Below are 20,878 nucleotides of genomic sequence, written 5' to 3'. Positions count from 1 at the left end.
CCGAAGAAGATACAATTAATACCGGATCCACCCAATCAAAGGAAGAGGGGGGTCAAGGGATAAATCTTGGAGGATTAGACCAGCGAAAGCAAGGAGAACAACCAGCAACTCCTAAGGGGGTTGGTGAATATCCCAATGCCGCGACGAAGAAATACGAAAGCTTGAAGATGCCAAGGCCTTAGTCAAAGAGTACCAAACGACTTCATGAAGCTAAGCTAAGGACCAGCCGGGTAAGGGATACCATCTATCCACGAGACGAGCCAACCCAGAATAGGGTATTGAACATGCCAGCCCCGATTTCGGAAGGAACAGAAGAGGACTCCCAAACAAACACAATGTCTAGAATGTTTGAGGAAAATGAGTTGGGGGGGTCCATCCATTCCTTCCCTATAGAAGAATACGAGACACCTACATGGGAAGAACCCTCTATTTCCAAAGAACCTAGGGATATAGGAAGCCTCACGGCCGGCGGCTGTACTATCCAGGGATATAGGAAGCCTCACGGCGGCCGACGGCTGTACTATCCACGCCTGTCCAAATTCCATTAGGGCAACTGCTATGCAATTCACCAACCCTATGGACGGACATAAAAGAATGGGTAGAGGGCGGCGTCTACAGCTAGCTGAGGCTATAAATGAAATTTTGCTACCCCTGGCAGAAACAACCTTGAAGCATACAAAGGCAACCCGAGTCGTTAAGATACCAGTTAACCAACTGGGATGCAATTACGAGAGTGACAACACAAACCCTACCATTCTGATTCATCATAATGGATACCAAGCATTCTGATTCATCATAATAGATACCAAGCATTGGCTATCTTGGATGGAGGGGCAGGGGTTAGTATCATTACAAAACGTTGCTAGGAAAACTGGGGGAAACCTAATCTAAAAAGAGCAGATATGGTCATTAAAATGGCTGACGGAACATCTTCAAGACCCATGGGGCTTCTAGAAAATGTTAAACTCAGACTTTTTGCATTCCGTTATCATCATACATTCATGGTCATAGACTTCCTGCGTCAACCGGATACATACATATAATATTGGGAAGACCACCATTCATGAGGGAGTCCAAATTGGTGCATGATTGGGCGTTGGATCATGTGTGTACAAACTTCTCATTGTCTTTGAGTGGGCAGACGAGTGTCAAGAAGCATATGATCGTCTGAACCAAGCATTGGCAAGCGTGCCTATTCTGCGACCCCCCAATTGGGATCTCATATTTTACATGCACATCGATGCATCAAATTTTGCTATTGGTTGCGTACTAGCCCAGCTTTGGTGAGTTCAAATTGGACTATCCAGTTTGCTTTGCTAGTCGTCAATTGAGTGATGCACAGGTGAACTACACCACCACAGAGAGAGAAGGATTAGCCATGGTCTATGCCATCAAGAAATATCGACATTATCTCTTGGCCAAAAAATTCATATTTTTTGTAGACCATCAAGCCTTACTATACCTAGTATAAATAAACCTTGCACCACGGGGAGAATCACCCGATGGCTACTATTGTTGTTGGAATTCGACTTTACTGTCTCACAGTAAGGAAGGAAACACAGTATGTGTTGGCCGACCACTTGTCCAGAATTCCAAATGGGGAACCAGCAACAACTGGTGTCGAATGATGACCTTCCTGATGCTTGTTTATTCAAGTTGGACATGGTACCTGAGAGTGGAGCAAAGAAATATCAGAGTATCTAGCTTATGGTTTTCCCGAGACATACCTTTGAACAAAGATAAGATGCGGTGGCTTATCAAACTTGCGGCACCTTATCAATTGATTGCGGGAGAACTATATAGACTCGGAAAAGACAATATGCTCAAACGGTGCATAAGAGAGGATGAATTCGTAACCATATTGGAAGAGTCTCATTTCAGGGATAGCAGGCGGGCATTTTGCTGGAGAAATTACAGCTCGAAAAGTGCTTCAAGCAAGACTATGGTGGCCTATGTTATTCGGGGACGCCATGGAGCTTGTCAAAAGATGCAAGGAATGTCAATGTTTCGCTATTCCACAATAGAAGGACAAGATGCCACTAACCCCCATCATCGTAAGGTAACCATTTGAGAAATGGGGGATAGATTTTGTGGGACCGATTAGTCCAGTGGCACATCCATCCCAAGCCTGGTACATAATCGTGGCCACGGACTATTTCACGAAGTGGGCGGAAGCCAGAGCTTCAAGGAAAGCTGATGTGTGAATAACTGCAAAATTTGTATATGAGTAAATCATATTGAGGTTCGGCTGCCCATTAGAATTAGTGAGTAATCGTGGCTCACATTTTATCAATGAGGTGATTAATCATTTACTTGTAGGATTCTTAGTGATCCATCAAAAATCATCACCTTACTATCCACAAGCCAATGGTTAAGTAGAAAGTACCAACAAGATTTTGTGTACTATCTTGACAAAAAAGCTAGAAGCAAATCGAACAGATTGGGAGCATAAGCTTACACAGCAGCTCTTTGGGCGGCCTACCGCACATCATATAAGGTAGCGTTGGGATATACTCCTTTTCGTCTAGCTTATGGTGTTGAAGCGGTTATGCCTATGGAATACCTAGTCCTCCCAAGCTTAAGGATTGTCGTACAGGAGTGTCTAACTGAGAATGCATTAGCTAAAAGGCTAATTGACTTGGAAAAACTGGATGAGACTAGGTTGATAGCATCACATGGGCGCATGGTTGAAAAGTTACGCAGGAAACATTGGTTTGATAAAAACCTTAAGCAAAAAGAACTAAAAACGGGGGACCTTGTCCTCATGTATTGTATGGTGTGGAAAATGCTAGGAAAAAGAAACTTAAATACCGAGGCTTGGGACCATTCTGAGTATCAAAAATCACACCACAGGGGTCTGTCCGAATAGAAACAATTGAGACGGCATCCGAATGGAGGGTTATGTCAATGGGAGTAAACTAAAAAAATATTTTGGACCATTGACCCAAGAGATGCTCTTGTAAGAACATCTCTTAAAACAACAAAAACAGCTTGCAAAAGAAAAAATCCAGCAAGCGCGAGAAGAAGCTAAGGCTAGGCAAGTCAAAGCTAAAATGCATAAAGATCTGATACATGTCAACATGGCTTCCATAACCCTTGTGGTGGACGAAGGGGATATAAACATTGAGCCAACATGGCTTAAGTTGGGACTCACAATAGCTCACGTGATAATTAGGTAGCCTTAGAAAAACTACACTCCTTGAACCCACGGATGCGCAAGTTCATAGTGTGCACCTGACAACCACAAAGGTCGAGGGGTATTTTAATGTTAATATTTCCATTAGTAATAATTCCTTGGTCGAAAAGGTGTTTGTGATGCCTGCAGGTACAATGGAGGAAGAGATGATTCTAGGACAATCCTGGATCTGTGCCAACAAATGCAATCTCTAATGGGAAGAAAGAAGAACATCATTGAGCATAGGTGAGAAGATCATGTCCGTACTTTTATGGAACTCGGCAAACCAAGGGTAGCATATCAATGCAGAGGCAACACCTCTCAGAAAACAAAACCCGCACCCATTCCGCAGAGCTTGCCTACACAATACCCAATATACAAGGGTACACATAAATGGATGCTCAAGAATCAACTTAAGGATCAACCAGATAGGAAGGACACAATGAGTAATGTAAGGATTGAGGGGAAAATACAATTCAAAAGTCTGATATTGCCAACACCTACCAAGTGGCAGAATTCCAAGCATTCGAAGAGGCCTCATGAATTTCGTAAGCAATGGGTCCAAAAGGACCTACTGCGAGCACAAGGCTACTATCAAGGCAATGTAGCAATATGGGTACCCAAACCTAATTCCATGGCCAAAACCACAAACGATTCGAATCACCAACCAAAGAGATGTGATGGCTTACAACATCAACTTCCCGATCGAGCCAGCACCACACTTACTCTTGTGTGGAGGAGAAAGAGAAATGAGCCAACTGAATTGAGAATGACCAAGGCATCCACAACTAGACACAACAACAAAATTGTTTAGTTGGGTAGAAGGAACAATAAGGAGCTCCCACATAGAGCTAAAACGACTGCATCAGCAAATGCCCAAAATTACCCAGGTGAACCCTTGGTTTTCATGGTGATAACAAAAGGTACAAGGTAAGCAATGCATCATCATATGCATGTTTGATTGTTTGAGCAGAGTAAGAAAAAGATTCAATCTTCTGCACTCCACATGAAACTATAGAAAAAATGGCTCACGCCGTGAACCACACACTACAACCATTCACGTCGTGAAGAACCGTTTATTAGCGTTTCACGCCTTGAAAGAGTTTGAGGAGTTTCATGCCATGAAATGGTAAAATTTCGGCAACCAATTATGCACTGACATGTGGCATTCTTCATTAAACGTAGCCGCCCTGTCCGACGAATGCGTTATAAAATCAAAATTTCTTCTTTTCATGGTCATTTTGCATCATGTGTGAGCAGTTGTTCATTCATCGTGCATCTCCGAACCCTCTTCCATCATACTACCGCCTGACCGATCCCTTTCGAGGTGGGAGCTTAACCTCTTTCTTTTCTTTTCTTTCCTTTTTTCTCATTTTTTATGATATCAATCAAATGCATGAATGAGTTCGTATCCTCTTGCATATGATATCAATCAATTGCATGAATGAGTTCATGTCCTCTTGCGTATGATATCAATCAATTGTATTAATGAGTTCCTGTCGTCTTGCAGTAACATGTAAAAATCCATCCCTTTAAACCATACACCATAAACATGTGCAGTAACATGAATGAGTTCATGTCCTCTTGCGTATGATATCAATCAATTGTATTAATGAGTTCCTGTCGTCTTGCAGTAACATGTAAAAATCCATCCCTTTAAACCATACACCATAAACATGTGCAAACACAGTTGTTATCCTTCCACAAACAAATCCTATAAATTCACAACCCATGCCAGTCCCTACATTTTCACGTCTGCATATCCACGTGGATGTGTTTCACGTCACACTAATTCACATCCAAGTGTTTCACGTGTAGGTGTTTCACATCCAAGTGTTTCACGTGTAGGTGTTTCACGTCTGCATATTCACGTGGATGTGTTTCACGTCCAAGTGTTCACGCGTATGTGTTTCATCTTTACTACTATGGGCCTCGCTTGCCCTCTAGGGGGTAGGCAGAAAGTAAGCGAACGGTGTTCGTATGTCATAGAGAGCCCAGCTTCTTCTTCAATAAAACGCCTAGCTGTGAATAGTCCATGTGCTTTTTTCTTAATCAACCTTGGCACCTTTTGGTTTCTATTAGAATACCTTGCAACCCATGCTTTGACATTTCTCCCTCTAGCCCAATGCATGACAAATTTTGAGACTTCATTTTCATCTTCTCAACTTAAGTATAATCAGCTAATAATAGCTAGGTGCCTCACATACCATGTTTGGCCACATGTCCACATTTGGCAAGCCCTCTAGATTCCTTGCTTTATAGAATATGTAATGCATCCCTCCCCTAAGAAACATTTACTTCCTCGTAAACAAAAGTAGAATACCACTTCTTTGAATTACTCATATATTTCCAAGTTGAACTTTCATCATGCACGTCCTTCCACTTTACTAGATACTTAAAACACTTTGTATGTTGAGTATGTCGTCCTCTTTTATTTAAAATTGTTTCAAGTTCATGTGCAAGGTGTTACTATAAATTCGACAAGAGTTTCCTTATTTGCCAAATTATCATCACCACCTAATTACGTGAGCGGTTAAAGAAGAAGCCCCCTCTATACTATACAACAAACTTGACATTGAAACCCAAGGTAAATCCCACATGCAACCTTCTAATTTCTTCTATAATTCCTTCCAACACATGCTTTGACAATTCTCCCCCTAGCCCAATGCATTAAAAATGGGAGACTTGATTGTCATCTTCTCAACTTTACATGCGCCTCTTAAGTATTATCAATGCTATTAAGGGCCTAACAACCACATGCTCACACTATGGCAAGCCCTCTAGACTTCCTACTTTTAGCAAGATATCTAACAAAAAGAATTCACTATCAAAGTGGACAAAAGTTAAAAGAAAATCTTCCAATTAATGTAGGCAAGGTTAACTTGAGTAGCCTTGTAAATGGTAGCTAACGTCTTGCCATGGAACCCACTCAAATGCCAATTCTAGGTTAAGCATGGAGTGATCCTTGGACACATCGTTTCCAAGAATTGAATCTCCACAAATGAGAATAAGATCCGCGTGCCCTTAGAAGGGCCGCCACCTATCACTACAAGGGGGTGAAGAGATTCATAGAGCATGTCACAAATTATTCAAAAAAATGAATCACTTCAAATCTTTTTGATGGAGATGCATCAAGGAAAAATGCATCCATTACTTTGAATAACTTTGAAACTGTGTTGGAGCTATGGAATCCATTTAATTCTTGCTTTGAAATTGTGTTGGGATTATGGAATCCATTCAGACTCTTCATAAACTACTTTGAAATTGTGTTGGAATTATGAAATCCATTCAATTTTTTCATGAATTACCTTGAAATTGTGTTGGAAATATGGAATCCATTCAAAATTTTCATGAATTACCTTGAAATTGGGTTAGAATTATGGAATCCATTTTTTTTGGCCGAGCTATTGATGTGGGGGTCTCACAAAGGAAAAAGATGTAGAGGGAGAAAACAGTCCTAAAATGAAGGGAGGGAGGTGTAAGGGGTGGAGAAGCATGAGTAGAGAAAAGAGATTGGTGTCTTTAATAGTGCCAGGTTTGTTGTATGTCATAGAGAGCCCAAATTCTTCTTTAATAAAATGCCTAGCTGTGAATAGTCCTCACGTGCTTTTTTCTTAATCAACCTTGGCACCTTTTGATTTCTTCTAGAATTCCTTACAACCCATGCTTTGACTATTCTCCCTCTAGCCTAATGCATGACAAATGGTGAGACTTCATTTTCATCTTCTCAACTTAAATATAATTAGTCAATAATACTAGGTGCCTCACATACCATGTTTGGCCACATGTCCACATGTGGAACCCTCTAGATTCTTTGCTTTATAGAATATGTAACGCATCCCTCCCCTACGAAACATCTACTTTCCCATAAACAAAAGTAGAATACACTTCTTTGAATTGCTTATCTTTCTCCAAGTTGAACTTTCATCATGCAAATCCTTCCACTTTACTAGATACTTAAAACACTTTGTATGTGCATGTTGTCCTCTTTTATTTAAAATTGTTTCAAGTTCATGTGCAAGGTGTTTCTATAAATTCGACAAGAGTTTTCTTACCTGCTAAATTATCATGACCACCTAGTTATGTGAGCGGTTATTAAAGAAGAAGCCCCCTCTGAAATATACAAAAAACTTAACATTGAAACCCAAGGTAAATCCCACATGCAACCTTCTAATATCTTCTATAATTCCTTTTAGCACATGCTTTAACAGTTCTCCCCTTAGCCCAATGCAGTAAAAATGGAAGACTTGATTGTCATCTTCTCAACTTTATATGCGCCTCCAATATTATCAAGGCTATCAAGGGCCTAACAACCACATGTTCACACTATGGCAAGCCCTCTAGACTTCCGACTTTGCATGATACCTAACAAAAAGGATTCACTATCAACGCCGACAAAAGTTAAAAGAAAATTTTCCAATTAATGTAGGTAAGGCTAACTTGAGTAGCCTTGTAAACGGTAGCCAACTTGATATGGAACTCACTCAAATGCCGATTCTAGGCTAAGCATGGAGTCATCCTTAGACACATGGTTTCCAAGAATTGCATCTCCACAAATGAGAAAAAGATCCACATGCTCTTCGAATTGCCACCACCTATCACTACAAGGGGGTGCAGAGATCCATAGAGCATGTCACAAATAGTTCATAATTAAAAAAAATGAATCACTTAAAATCGTTTTGATGGAGATGCATCGGGAAAAAACTAATTGTATAACACTCTCTTTCATTGACAAGTCAATCTACAAAAAAAACCATTCAAGCAAACCCAATATATTAGGGACTAGGTACAATCAAGCAAACTAACTTTTGTCAAGGTCTCTAAAGCCGTACAAGGTACTAAATAGCATATGAAAACTGGGAAGCAGTTGGGTTTAATCCAAACGAGGAGAACAGTCCTCTGTGTGAGAAGACAGAAGTCACTCAAGTAATTAAGCGGTAATCCCAGCCACAAGAGCCACCCAATATATATAGAAGATAGACTACTTTTAGCTCTACCTTCACATGCACATTTAACATAAAGCCTAAGAATGCTATGTAGGTGTTTGATGTAAGTTTCATTCCAACACTGGATACTTATTCCACCCATGTTGAGCATATTCACAAACAAGTAGATATGCCCATGGATCAGCATATTCACATATTAATGTTATCATTAATCGGCTGTTACCGCTTATGACTGCATATAAGGCTGTTTACGCTTTAATTAAAAGATCCATGTAATATTACAAACAGGTGTTTTAAGCTAGGATTCCACAACAAGATTATTTACTAATTATTTAAAAACCCATAAAGCAGATACCGAATGGAGAATGATGACAAGTGAGCAGAAATGAGTAGGGGTTGGGAAACCCTTGCGATTCCGGGTTCAAAATGGGCAGGAAAGCATGCCGACATGGCTTCAAGGAATGGCAAGAGTTGAGACCTTCCCTCTTGTCATTGGCTAGGGGCCAAGCAGTTATTATGTGTCAGAGATTGGGAAATTGTTTTAACCAGAAAATCCATGATATTGATTTGAGAGCCATATCAGGACAAATTCTCTGGCACCCCAGTGGCAATTGGCAAAGGAGTATTCCATGTGACAATGGACGAGACTAGCACACCCACATCGGAAGTTGCAATTGCAGCTCTAAGGCAAGGACTAATGACATATGATTCGGCAAAGCTAAGCTTTTCACTTAAACAAGTATGGACAAAGTGAGGATACAAAAGCACACCCACATGGGGAAATTGAGGATATTTTTTCTTCATACTTTAATTCCTTTTTATTGAATTTTTTGAAAGAGTTTTCCCCCTAGGATTATCTATGTAAGATAATGGATGACTGTCCCTCCCTCCACCTGGGTAAAGGAGGAGGCGTTTATTCAAGTCTATCCCTTTTACGTGGAGAAAGGAGAGAGAGAATTTTTTAAAAGGAGAAAGGAGAAGAGAAAACACTTTTTGGGGGTTTATTTCCCACACGCCTAGATGCATTGGGCCTCACAATTAATTGTCACCATCAAGCCATTTGCTCATTGAATGAGTTTCTTATATATATATATAATACATTAGTAAGAAAATAGCCCACCCTTCCACATACACACACATATATATCTTCTAATATTATATTATATACATGTGTAAGAGAGAGAATATAAAAAACCAATGCATACATAGATAAATACACACACACACACATATATTATGTATGTATATATGTATCTATAGGTATGTAAGCATGTATATATATATATATATATATATATATATATATATATATATATATATATATATATCTTCTAATATTATATTATGTACATGTGTAAGAGAGAGAATATAAAAAACAATGTATACATAGATAAATACATACACACACACAATTTATGTATGTATGTATGTATCTACAGGTATGTAAGCATATATATATATATATATATATATATATCATACATTAGAAAGCAATCCCCCCCTCCTTCACATATACACACACATATATCTTCTAATATTATTATGTGCATGTGTAAGTGAGAGAATATACATACATATACATATATAGATAAATATATACATACACACATACATATATAAATACATACACACACACACACACACACACACATACATATATAAATACATACACACACACACACACACACATATATATTATGTATATATGTATTTATAGGTATGTAAGCATGTATATATAAATAGATCTATACACATACACGCACACCACACAAACACACATACGTGATATGGGCACACATGCACACAAACACACACATACACACACTCGCATGCATGGATACACGTGCACACATAGAGATATGTACACACACACACACACACACACAAGCTTACATATACACACGTGTATATATGCACACACACAAGCTTACACATACACATACATGTGTATATATGCACACAAGCACATACATACACTCACATACACAAGTACATGCATGCACACATGTATACATAGATGGAAATGCATACACATTCGCACATGCTACATGCACACACTCACACATGCACGTGCACACACATAGACCCAAAGATGTACATACAGACATATTCACATGTTCACACACACATGTATATGTTGGAATTAGGGTTGCAGGAAAGCACACAAAGCTTGGAGAAGAAGAAGCAAGAATGCACACAACACAAAGTGTTTTAGATTGTGTCAATGTACAAAAGATTAGTTAGCCCTAGAATGATGGGCGTATATACAAGCCGAGGGAAAAAACCTCCTAAAGAGGGAAAAAGTGCCCCGGCGGTCCTAAGTGTGTTCACACACATCACTGCCTATATATATGGTAACAAATCTCCCCTGGGAGTGATGGTGTGAACGAGAGCTGGCACTCATGTATAGGGAAGTGCCATGCCCTAAGTAGATCAGTCCACAAAGGGGAGCAAACCCAAAGCTTTGCAGAAAGCTTCGAACTTCTCGAGGAAGCGCCTTTGTGAAAAGATCGACGAGGTTGTCCTGTGTTGGCACATAGGCCAAGCTGATCTCTCCTGCTGAGAGTCTCTCCCTAACATAGTGATAATGCACCTCAATGTGCTTTGTGCAAGCATGAAAAACTAGGTTTCTCGCAACTGCCAATGCGCTCTGACTGTCAGTGTAGATAGAGGTGGCAGACTCCTGTCCAACACCCAAGTCAGCCATAAGCCGTCCGAGCCACACACACTCAACCGTAGCTGTGAAAGCTACCCTGTACTCAGCTTCACAACCAGAAGTGGCCACAATAGGTTTCTTCTTGCTCAACCAAGATATGCATGAGCTACCGAGCATGAAACAAAAACCACTTGTTGTAGACACTCTTGTGTCATAGCAACCAGCCCAATTTGAGTCCGAAAAAGCATGTAAATCTAGCAACAACGATCCCACCTTGGGATAAAACAACCCAAGATGTATGGTGCCACTCAAGTAGCGAAAGATGCGTTTAACTGCCTTCCAATGCTGAGACCCTGGGCTATGCATAAACCTGCTCACCTGTGAGACTGCAAACTGAATGTCCGGCCTCGTAATGCATACATAAATGAGGCAACCAACATCTGTCTGATAGAGTGTGACATTAAAGTGATCTCAAGCATCATGAAGACTCAACTTCAAACCTGTCTCCATTGGAGTAGCAATAGGCTTGCTGCAGTCTTCAAGGCCAAATCTCCGCCACAATGTCTCAATATACTTTGTTTGACACAAAGCAGTACCTCCATCACACTGCTTAAATTGTATCCCCAAATAATGATGCAAATGCCCCAAATCTGACATCTCAAAAGAGGCATTCAAATCAGTCTTAAAATCAGCAATATGACTCTCATTTGGTCCTGTGAGCAGCATGTCATCGACATAGAGAGCAATGATTAGATGTACATCATCCACACGTTTAACATACAAAGTGCTTTCTGTTGGACTATTCTGAAAATGTGCAGTCAAATATGCATGTATCTTTTCATACCAAGCTTGTGGAGCTTGCTTTAAACCATATAAAGCCTTTTTCAACCTGCACACTTTGTTTTCCTGCCCTCTTTGAACAAAACCACGAGGCTGCAATACATACACCTCCTCATGCAAATCTCCATTCAAGAACGTAGTCTTTATGTCCAACTGATGTACATTCCAACCATTATGAGCTGCCAATGCACAAATGCTACGAATGGTAGTCATACGACAAGTGGGAGCAAAGGTCTCATCAAAATCAATGCCCTTTTCTTGAGCATAACCCTTTGCAACAAGTCTAGCCTTATAGCGATCAACACTACCATCTGGCTTTCGTTTCAACTTAAAAACCCACTTACATCCAATGACCTTTTTACCAATAGGCAAATCACACAAAGACCATGTACCATTCTTCATTATAGCATCATATTCACTTTGCATTGTAGCCAACCAATTTTTTGATTTTTGTGCCTCATCAAATGAAAGAGGTTCTTCCTCTTCACACATACTAGACACAGCCAAAGCATAACAATCTGATGCATAAGAGGCATGCTGAAAACCTGAACGAGTACGACTAGACATAGGTGCATCAATTTTACTATCACGCAAGGTTTGCACCAGCCATTTAGGCATACCTCTAGCCTGCTCATTTTCAGCCCTATTCTCATAAATCTGCATCAGAAATAGGTTGCTCTATGATGTCGTTTGAAATCTGCATAGGCTGAATATTTGCCTCATTAGGACTTACATTTGAATTCCCACCTGTAAACAGAGGCAACAACGTATCAAATACATCCCGTGAGCTCACACCTGTCTCTTTGGTACATGATAACAAAGGCTGCACAACATCTTCCACAAAAACAACATCTCGACTAATCAAGATACGCTTTGACTGCGAATGATACAATCTGCAACCCTTGCTCTCAGCACTATAACCAACAAAAATGCATTTGACAACCTTATCATCCAATTTTCTACGTTGTTGCACAGGCACTAAAGCATAGGCCAAGCGACCAAAGACACGCAAGTGACTAATAGAAGGCTTCCTGCCATGCCAAGCTTTGTATGGAGTAACAGACTGCAAGGCCTTAGTGGGACACTTGTTGAGTACAGCACACATGACAGCCTCAAGCCAAAACGCATGTGGCAAAGCTTGGCTCTTGACCATACATCATGCCATCTCCACCATAAGTGACCTGTTTTTCCTCTCAGCAACAACACCATTTTGCTGAGGGGTATACGGCACTGTACATTGGTGTTTTATCTCACGATTAGCCAGAAATGCATCAAACTCTTTAGACATGTACTTCCCCCCTCGATCAGAACGGAGGGTGCCCACAGTACAATTGGATACATTTTCAACCATAAGCAAAAACTGTTTGAAGCACAAAAACACTTCGGACTTTGCCTTCAGTGGATATACCCATGCATGCCTTGAGTAATCATCAATGAAAGTCATGAAGTACAAGTGTTTACCAAATGATGAAATTTGCATAGGCCCACATACATCACTATGTATAAGTTGCAATTTTGCGAGTGGTCCGCACAGAACCATCCTTTGGAAACGCAAAACGCTGCATTTTACCCAAAATACAGCCTTCACAAATATGTTTCAATGGTGCCTTAAGAGGGGGCAATGAAGCAAGCATATCAAATTTCTGCAAACGCAGCAAACTAGCAAAGTTCAGATGACCAAAACGAGCATGCCATAGTTTTGCATCTGAAACTGCCTTTTCATCAGCATTTGCTGAATCTTCCACACACTTGTCATAAGAATTGAGCCTATACAGCCCACGAAACAAGGTGCATCTGCATCTGTGTGTGTGTGCTTGAGAGAGAGTGAGATGGGGCAGGCCTGGAGAGAGAGAGAGAGAGAGAGAGAGAGAGAGAGAGAGAGAGAGAGAGAGAGGTGCAAAGAGGGAGAGGGTGAAAAGAGAGAGAAAGAGAACGAGAGAGAGAGAGAGAGAATAAAAAGTAGCTTTTAATAAAATATAAATGAAATCAAATTAAATAAAAATATATATATATATATATGTATATATGTGTATACATGTATGTGTGTTTTTATTTGTATTTATACATACATACATACAGATATATATATGTGTGTGTATATACAGATGTGTGTGTATGTGTGTGTGTGTCTGTGTATATACATATATATATGTAAATGCATACACACACACACACACATATATATATAGAAATATATATCTGTATGCGTGTATGTGTGTGTGTCTGTGTGTATAATATATCTATCTATATATTTAAAAGTGAGTACACCTTGCCACCCATCTCCATACATTAAAATTTAATCAAAATTATGTATGTGTGTATTTATATTTTTAAATTCACCTATATATGTATGTATAAGTATATGTGTCTATGTATAGCTATATTTATCTAAAACATAATATTGTATATACTAATATTTACATGTGGTTGTGTGTGTGTGTGTGTGAGAGAGAGAGAGAGAGAGGATGTGTGTGTGTGTGAGAGAGAGAGATAGAGAGAGAGAGAGAGCTTCTATGTGTGGGAGAGTGAGAAGAGAGAGGGAGTGTGCATGCGTGCATGTGCGTGCGTGCGTGTGTGTGCGTGTGTTGTGTGAGAGAGAGAGAGACATGCCTGGAGGGGGAAAGAGAGAGAGAGAGAGAGAGATGGTGCTGTGTGTGTGTGTGATAGAGAGAGAGAGAGAGAGAGAGATGGCTCTAGAGAGAGAACTAGTTCTTTTCTGGAACCTAGTTCTTTTGTGGAACCTTGGTCAACGCAGCGGGCGGGTCCAATTCTAGTAGGTTATCAACGAATGAACAATTTAACATTTTTTTGTTAGGAGGGAGGACTGAGAATCTTTGTATATAATAGGGCATTAAATGAATATGCTATAGAAGATCCGCTAGAGCAATCAGACTTCATACCGCTAGTAGGAGGATCAACGCAGCACTTCGAATACACCATGTTGGCAGGCGCCGTCCAGGAGCGATGGCAGGACCTGCAGGTGCTCAAGTCTATGTGGTTCGCTAAGATCTCTGGAAGCTCTCACAAGGAACGCCTCGAGAGCTTCTACGCCCCCCAAGCCGACGCATGTGAGCTTCCCATCTCTTGTATTTCTTTTGTGTAGGAAAATCTAGGGTTCTGGATGGGCAAAAATAAAAGCAGAGAAAAATGACGGAGTTTTTGGGCTTTTCCCATGTGTGTGTATATATATATATGTATTAAGGGGGGTGTGTGTGTCTGTGTCGGAGGGGAGGGTAGCGGCGCTTGCATTACTTCCATGCATTGTAACTATGATTAACATGTACAATGGCCCTCATACGAATTTCTCTGTATTTCATCATGTCCATTTTCACCATGATGGGTTTTGAGCACTTCTTTTGACCTATATTTTTTTACATGCAGATGACCATTTCAGATCCAGATTTCTACATGGCCGCGACGGCATGCTCAAAGCATGTGCCAAAAAAATGCTCGAGGTGGAAGATGCCAATGAATTCATTTGGGTTGATCTCGGAGGTGGAACAGCAGAAAATGTGAAATCAATGTCCAAGTACATTGATTTGTCTAAGTTCCAGAAGATTTATGTGGTGGATATTTGCGGTCCCCTCTGTGATGTTGCGAGGAAGAAAGCCAATGCCCTTGGATGGAGTAACGTGGAAATAGTGGAAGCTGATGTCTGCGAATTCGAGCCAGACAGAAAACCGGCCACTTTAATCACCTTCTCCTATTCTCTCAGCAGTAAGCTCTTATTGTTCCCATTAGCAGGAATTCCCCCTCTTTTTGCATTTTGCCATTTTTTCTGTGCATGTGCTACAAGCATGCAGAGCTACAAGTGTTTCTTAATAGTGTGTAAATCTTTTTTAGATACATTCATACCATACATACGTACATACATACACACACAGCATGTGGAACTACAAGTGTCACTTATCTTTGTTGGATACATACATACCATACTTTTCCATACCACACACACACACACACACACACACACACACACACACATAGGGAGGGAGGGAGGGATAGGGGGAGGGAAAGAGAGGCAATTAAAATGTGGGTGTGTGTGTGTGTAAATCTTTGTTGGATATAATTTTCCTTGCTAAGCAAATAATGCCAAAAAAGTACAATACTCCGGCCACCTTTTTGACTATCATAATACTGATTTTTCCAGTGATTCCTCCCTTTATGGATGCTGTTGACAAAGCCCTCTCGTATTTGGATGAAGAGAAAGGTATCTGTGGTATAGCCGACTTTTACACTTCTCTTAAGCATGACACGCCTGCCCGGCAGCACAGTTATATCTGCAGGTGGTTCTGGAGGACCATTTTTGACTTGGACAATATTGATTTAGGGCCTGCTCGCAGGCAGTACCTTGAGCACCATCTCGAGCAAGGTCTGTAATGCTATCTTTTTGGCATTTGGTAAGATATATTTAGTGTTTAATAAGGCCAAATAATGTCAGGGGTAGTATAGTAACTTTGTATGCATTTATTTTTGCAGTGCATGAGGAAAACAAGTGTGGGGATATCCCGTATGTACCACTTTTGAAGGTTCCTTACTACATCTGGCTAGGCGAGAAGCGATCACACAGGCCACAGTTGACTGAAAATGGAGATGCAACTAATCACGTCCATTGAAGTATTTTTTTCCCTTTGTGGATGTTTTCTATATGGTTTTAAGATGATGAGCTGCTGCGAAGGTGATGATGGCAGTCTGACTTGAATTTTTGATGGTCTAGTCGGTGAATGAACCACTCTAGTCAGTCACATGGTACATAACACTAGGACAGGATGAAGGTTTATGTCATTTGGTGGATGGGGATGTTGTAGAAGTCACATGATGTATTCTCCTTCCCTTGTATGATGGTTTTGCTCTGCTTTTTGAGGATCTTTCGGTGTGTTCATTAATTCAAGTTTCGAATTTTATGATATATACTCGATTTGCATGTTTTTTTCCTTTAAGTTGAATCAGTAAAATGACATCCCTGGGAATGCAATGGTAAAGGTAACTCCTGTCACTGCTGGAGGCTAGTGCTCCATTGCTCGGAGGAAATATGAGCCGTTCATCTCCGTAACATTGCCACTGGGGTGCCAGAGAATTTGTCCTGATATGGCTCTCAAATCAAAATCATGGATTTTCTGGTTAAAACAATTTCCCAATCTCTGACAGATAACTGCTTGGCCCCTAGCCAATGACAAGAGGGAAGGTCTCAACTCTTGCCATTCCTTGAAGCCATGTCGGCATGCTTTCCTGCCCATTTTGAACCCGGAATCGCAAGGGTTTCCCAACCCCTACTCATTTCTGCTCACCTGTCGTCATTCTCCATTCGGTATTTGCTTTATGGGTTTTTAAATAATTAGTAAATAATCTTGTTGTGGAATCCTAGCTTAATACACCTGTTTGTAATATTACATGGATCTTTTAATTAAAGCGTAAACAGCCTTATATGCAGTCATAAGCGGTAACAGCCGATTAATGATAACATTAATATGTGAATATGCTGATCCATGGGCATATCTATTTGTTTGTGAATATGCTCAACATGGGTGGAATAAGTATCCAGTGTTGGAATGAAACTTACATCAAACACCTACAGAGCATTCTTAGGCTTTATGTTAAATGTGCATGTGAAGGTAGAGCTAAAAGTAGTCTATCTTCTATATATTGGGTGGCTCTTGTGGTTGGGATTACGCGTAATTACTTGAGTGACTTCTGTCTTCTCACAGAGGACTGTTCTCCTGGTTTGGATTAAACCCAACTGCTTCCCAGTTTTCATATGCTATTAAGTACCTTGTACAACTTTAGAGACCGTGACAAAAGTTAGTTTGCTTGATTGTACCTAGTCCCTAATATATTGGGTTTGCTTGAATGGTTTTTTTTGTAGATTGACTTGTCAATGAAAGAGTATGTCATACAATTAGTTTTTTCCCGATGCATCTCCATCAAAACGATTTTAAGTGATTCATTTTTTTTTAATTATGAACTATTTGTGACATGCTTTATGGATCTCTGCACCCCCTTGTAGTGATAGGTGGTGGCAATTCTAAGAGCATGTGGATCTTTTTCTCATTTGTGGAGATGCAATTCTTGGAAACGATGTGTCTAAGGATGACTCCATGCTTAACCTAGAATCGGCATTTGAGTGGGTTCCATATCAAGTTGGCTACCGTTTACAAGGCTACTCAAGTTAGCCTTGCCTACATTAATTGGAAAATTTTCTTTTAACTTTTGTCGGCGTTGATGGTGAATCCTTTTTGTTAGGTATCATGCAAAGTCGGAAGTCTAGAGGGCTGGCCATAGTGTGAACATGTGGTTGTTAGGCCCTTGATAGCCTTGATAATATTGGAGGCGCATATAAATTTGAGAAGATGACAATCAAGTCTTCCATTTTTACTGCATTGGGCTAAGGGGAGAACTGTCAAAGCATGTGTTCAAAGGAATTATAGTTGAGTTATATCATAATATGGGAATCGTGCCAGTATCTTGCAGCTTTGTATTGTGTATATTGCTAGTTTTCTAAAACTAGTGCATGGAGATTTAGTTTATTTAAAGCTTACTTTTATAAGGCAGATTTAGTTTATTTAGAGCTTACTTTTATAAGGTCAAATGTGTACTTTTGAGGATGGAATGAAAGCTTTTATTATTTTTATTCGTCTTCTACTTAGGATAAGTTATTTATAAAATTTTAACATGTTTTTTTAATTGTTAGCATGTTTTATCGATGGAAGGATTTTTGCAATGAGTAATTTATTTAGTTCAATGCTAATTGAATCATCTCGACTCTCAAGAACTAGAATTTCTTGTTTGTTTGTCATTTCACTTTTTAGTGATAATAGTTACTTCAAGTTTGTTAGCTAGTTGATTTGCTCTTTGGAGTTGATAGTTGTTTCAATGGTCGAATCACTTTTTAGAATTAATAGTTGCTTCAATGATCGATTCTCTTTTTGGAGTGTAGTTGCTTCAATGGTCGATTATGGTCGCCTTTTGGAGTTGATAGTTGCTTCATGTTTGTTTACAAGTGTGGATAGGTAGTACATGAGGCTATGGTTGTTCCAAATAAAATATATTGGACTTTGGTAGAGTATCATTCAGCCCTATATGACCTAAATCCCATGATAGATCAATCTCCATTAGCACTGGATCTAAGGAAATATCTAGATCAAATGTAAAGCTCCCGAAGACAATGCCATAGGATATGATAAATATATGATCGATATGCATACTCCTACAATGTCTCACCTCTACGAACTCATCACTACTCTCATGGACTATCCCTGATTGCTCAATCACAACACCTCGATCCACTCGAATGCTGACAGAAATGCTATGAAAACTAGGAGTAGTGGTCGTATCTGAAATCTCTCCACATGTAACAAATCTAGAGGAGTAGCCCAACACATCTAATACTAGAACCTCGGGTCTACATGGTCTTTGATGTGCTCAACGACATGTGAAGTGCCAATCCCATGTGTAATTAGGGATGTATGACTAGCTGAATGACATCAAGATCATGGAATGCATCACTATGGTCATCTAATGTATCCCTATGATCACTAGGAATAGAGATAGGTAGCTCTATGATGCTTGTAATGCTTGATGTGCTCGCTGCCATCTCTGCCCTCGAGATCATGTCCACATGATCTAACTCACACACATCACTATCACTATCACTAACACATACATCATCATAATGTGCATATGTGTTAGTGGCATCAAGTGTACGTGTATCACTATCATCATGTGTATGTGTGTACGATACATCAATATCATCATGTGTGTGTGTACAGGACAACATCATCCTCATCATCCCCATCATAATACAATGAATGAGTCGGTCTATGTAAATGCGAATCAATGAGATGATGGCTAGTCGATATCGTGGGTGAGTCGTAGAAGCTCTCAAAGCCCATGCCAACACCACTGTGATAGCAATGAAAGTGGTAGCATGCTCCATCCATGTCCCCCAAGGATCCAAACTTGTCATGCCATAACTCAAAAAATGTATCCCATGAATGAGCACTACGATCATCTCATCACTCATATAATCATCTGTAGTCATAGCATGAACATCATCATCCCTTGAATGTATGCCATAATGATACCCATCCTCATGTATATAGTCATCTCTGCTCACAAATGTAGGGCACTCAATCAAGTCCCCACATACATCATCCCATGCAAGCAATGCTGAACCATCCTTGTAAAGATAACCACATAGATCCTCAACAAAATCACCATATGTAGAACGTGTGGACCATTTCGCACGGACATCCCCCTCATCAAATAAGTGTCTAAACTGACTAGGCAACAACATCTCAAGCTCAAACATCCATAAGTGATATGAATATGATGTGTCATCATAGCATGATGTCAGTGAAGAAAGATCTAGAGGTCGAAGCCGCGATGTGCCAAATGTATGTATGAACTCAGAAAATGATATGCATCTCCTCACATGAAATGGCAAATCAAGATGACGGGCATAAAGCCAGAGTGAGGGTATGAGCAAATGCCGCATGATCAGTGTCTGAGATGGAGACATAGTGATGTCGACGATAATGATGGTGGGTAGCATGGCGATCGTAGGTGGGGTAGAGGTAGTAATGGATATCCATGTCGTCTCGCCAAATCCCGAAAGTGTGGAAACACCTCTAAATGTGCTCAAGAATCCCACACCATGTATGGAAAAGGCACCAATATGCTCAAATGGTCACCTGCACGTGAGCAAAATCCAAAACAATGACTAAAATGCTCAGAATGACCACCTATACATGAACAAGGGCCAAGATGCGTGTGTGAACGCCCGAAATACACTAAATGGCCAAAAATATGCGCGTGAACAAGGGTCAAAATGCACGTGAGAACGATCGGCAAGCTAAAAAAAAATTCCAAATCCAAAGAAGGAACCCGCGAAATTGTTTCAACACAAGAGCACGTCAAAAGCTATGTGGAAACAAGTTGCAAAATGGGCAAGATGGGCTAGTGTGAAAAACCCCAAAGAAATGAAGGGACAAGATGTAAAGTAGATGGAGGGTGTAGATGTGAGTGAAAGTAGGGTTAAGGCCAAAATATGATAGAAAAAAAAAAACCAAACGTTCTTTGTCTCCATCTTCTTCTATTTCTCCTTTAGTGGCAGCCACTTCCTTCTTCATTTGTGGGCTTGAGCAATGCAGAGCTGCTGAGAGCTGCAAAAGCTCTGTGATACTAGTAGTGCTCTCTGCAATAAGAAAAAACGATGGCCTCTGTCATTATTATTTTTTTGTTTGTTTTTTTTTATATAAAAAA

At 40.1% G+C, this 20,878-nt stretch overlaps 1 protein-coding gene across 1 annotated transcript; it reads left to right on the top strand.

Annotated features, from left to right (window-relative positions):
• The first annotated feature begins 14,435 nt into the window (after positions 1-14,435).
• LOC147636351 (uncharacterized) lies at positions 14,436-16,526 on the top strand. The gene is made up of 4 exons (XM_086801787.1): positions 14,436-14,685; positions 14,999-15,334; positions 15,768-15,989; positions 16,097-16,526. Exons 1-4 carry the CDS (start codon positions 14,556-14,558, stop codon positions 16,231-16,233), a joined length of 825 nt encoding a protein of 274 aa, XP_086657913.1. The 5' UTR covers positions 14,436-14,555; the 3' UTR covers positions 16,234-16,526.
• Positions 16,527-20,878: the final 4,352 nt, after the last annotated feature.

Source organism: Cibotium barometz, chromosome 8 (genome assembly GCF_041138505.1).
Source record: "Cibotium barometz isolate CiBa-2024 chromosome 8, ASM4113850v1, whole genome shotgun sequence".
Classification (NCBI taxonomy): domain Eukaryota; kingdom Viridiplantae; phylum Streptophyta; class Polypodiopsida; order Cyatheales; family Cibotiaceae; genus Cibotium; species Cibotium barometz.
Note: the sequence above shows the minus strand (reverse complement) of the source record. Positions and strands in the feature narration are given on the sequence as shown.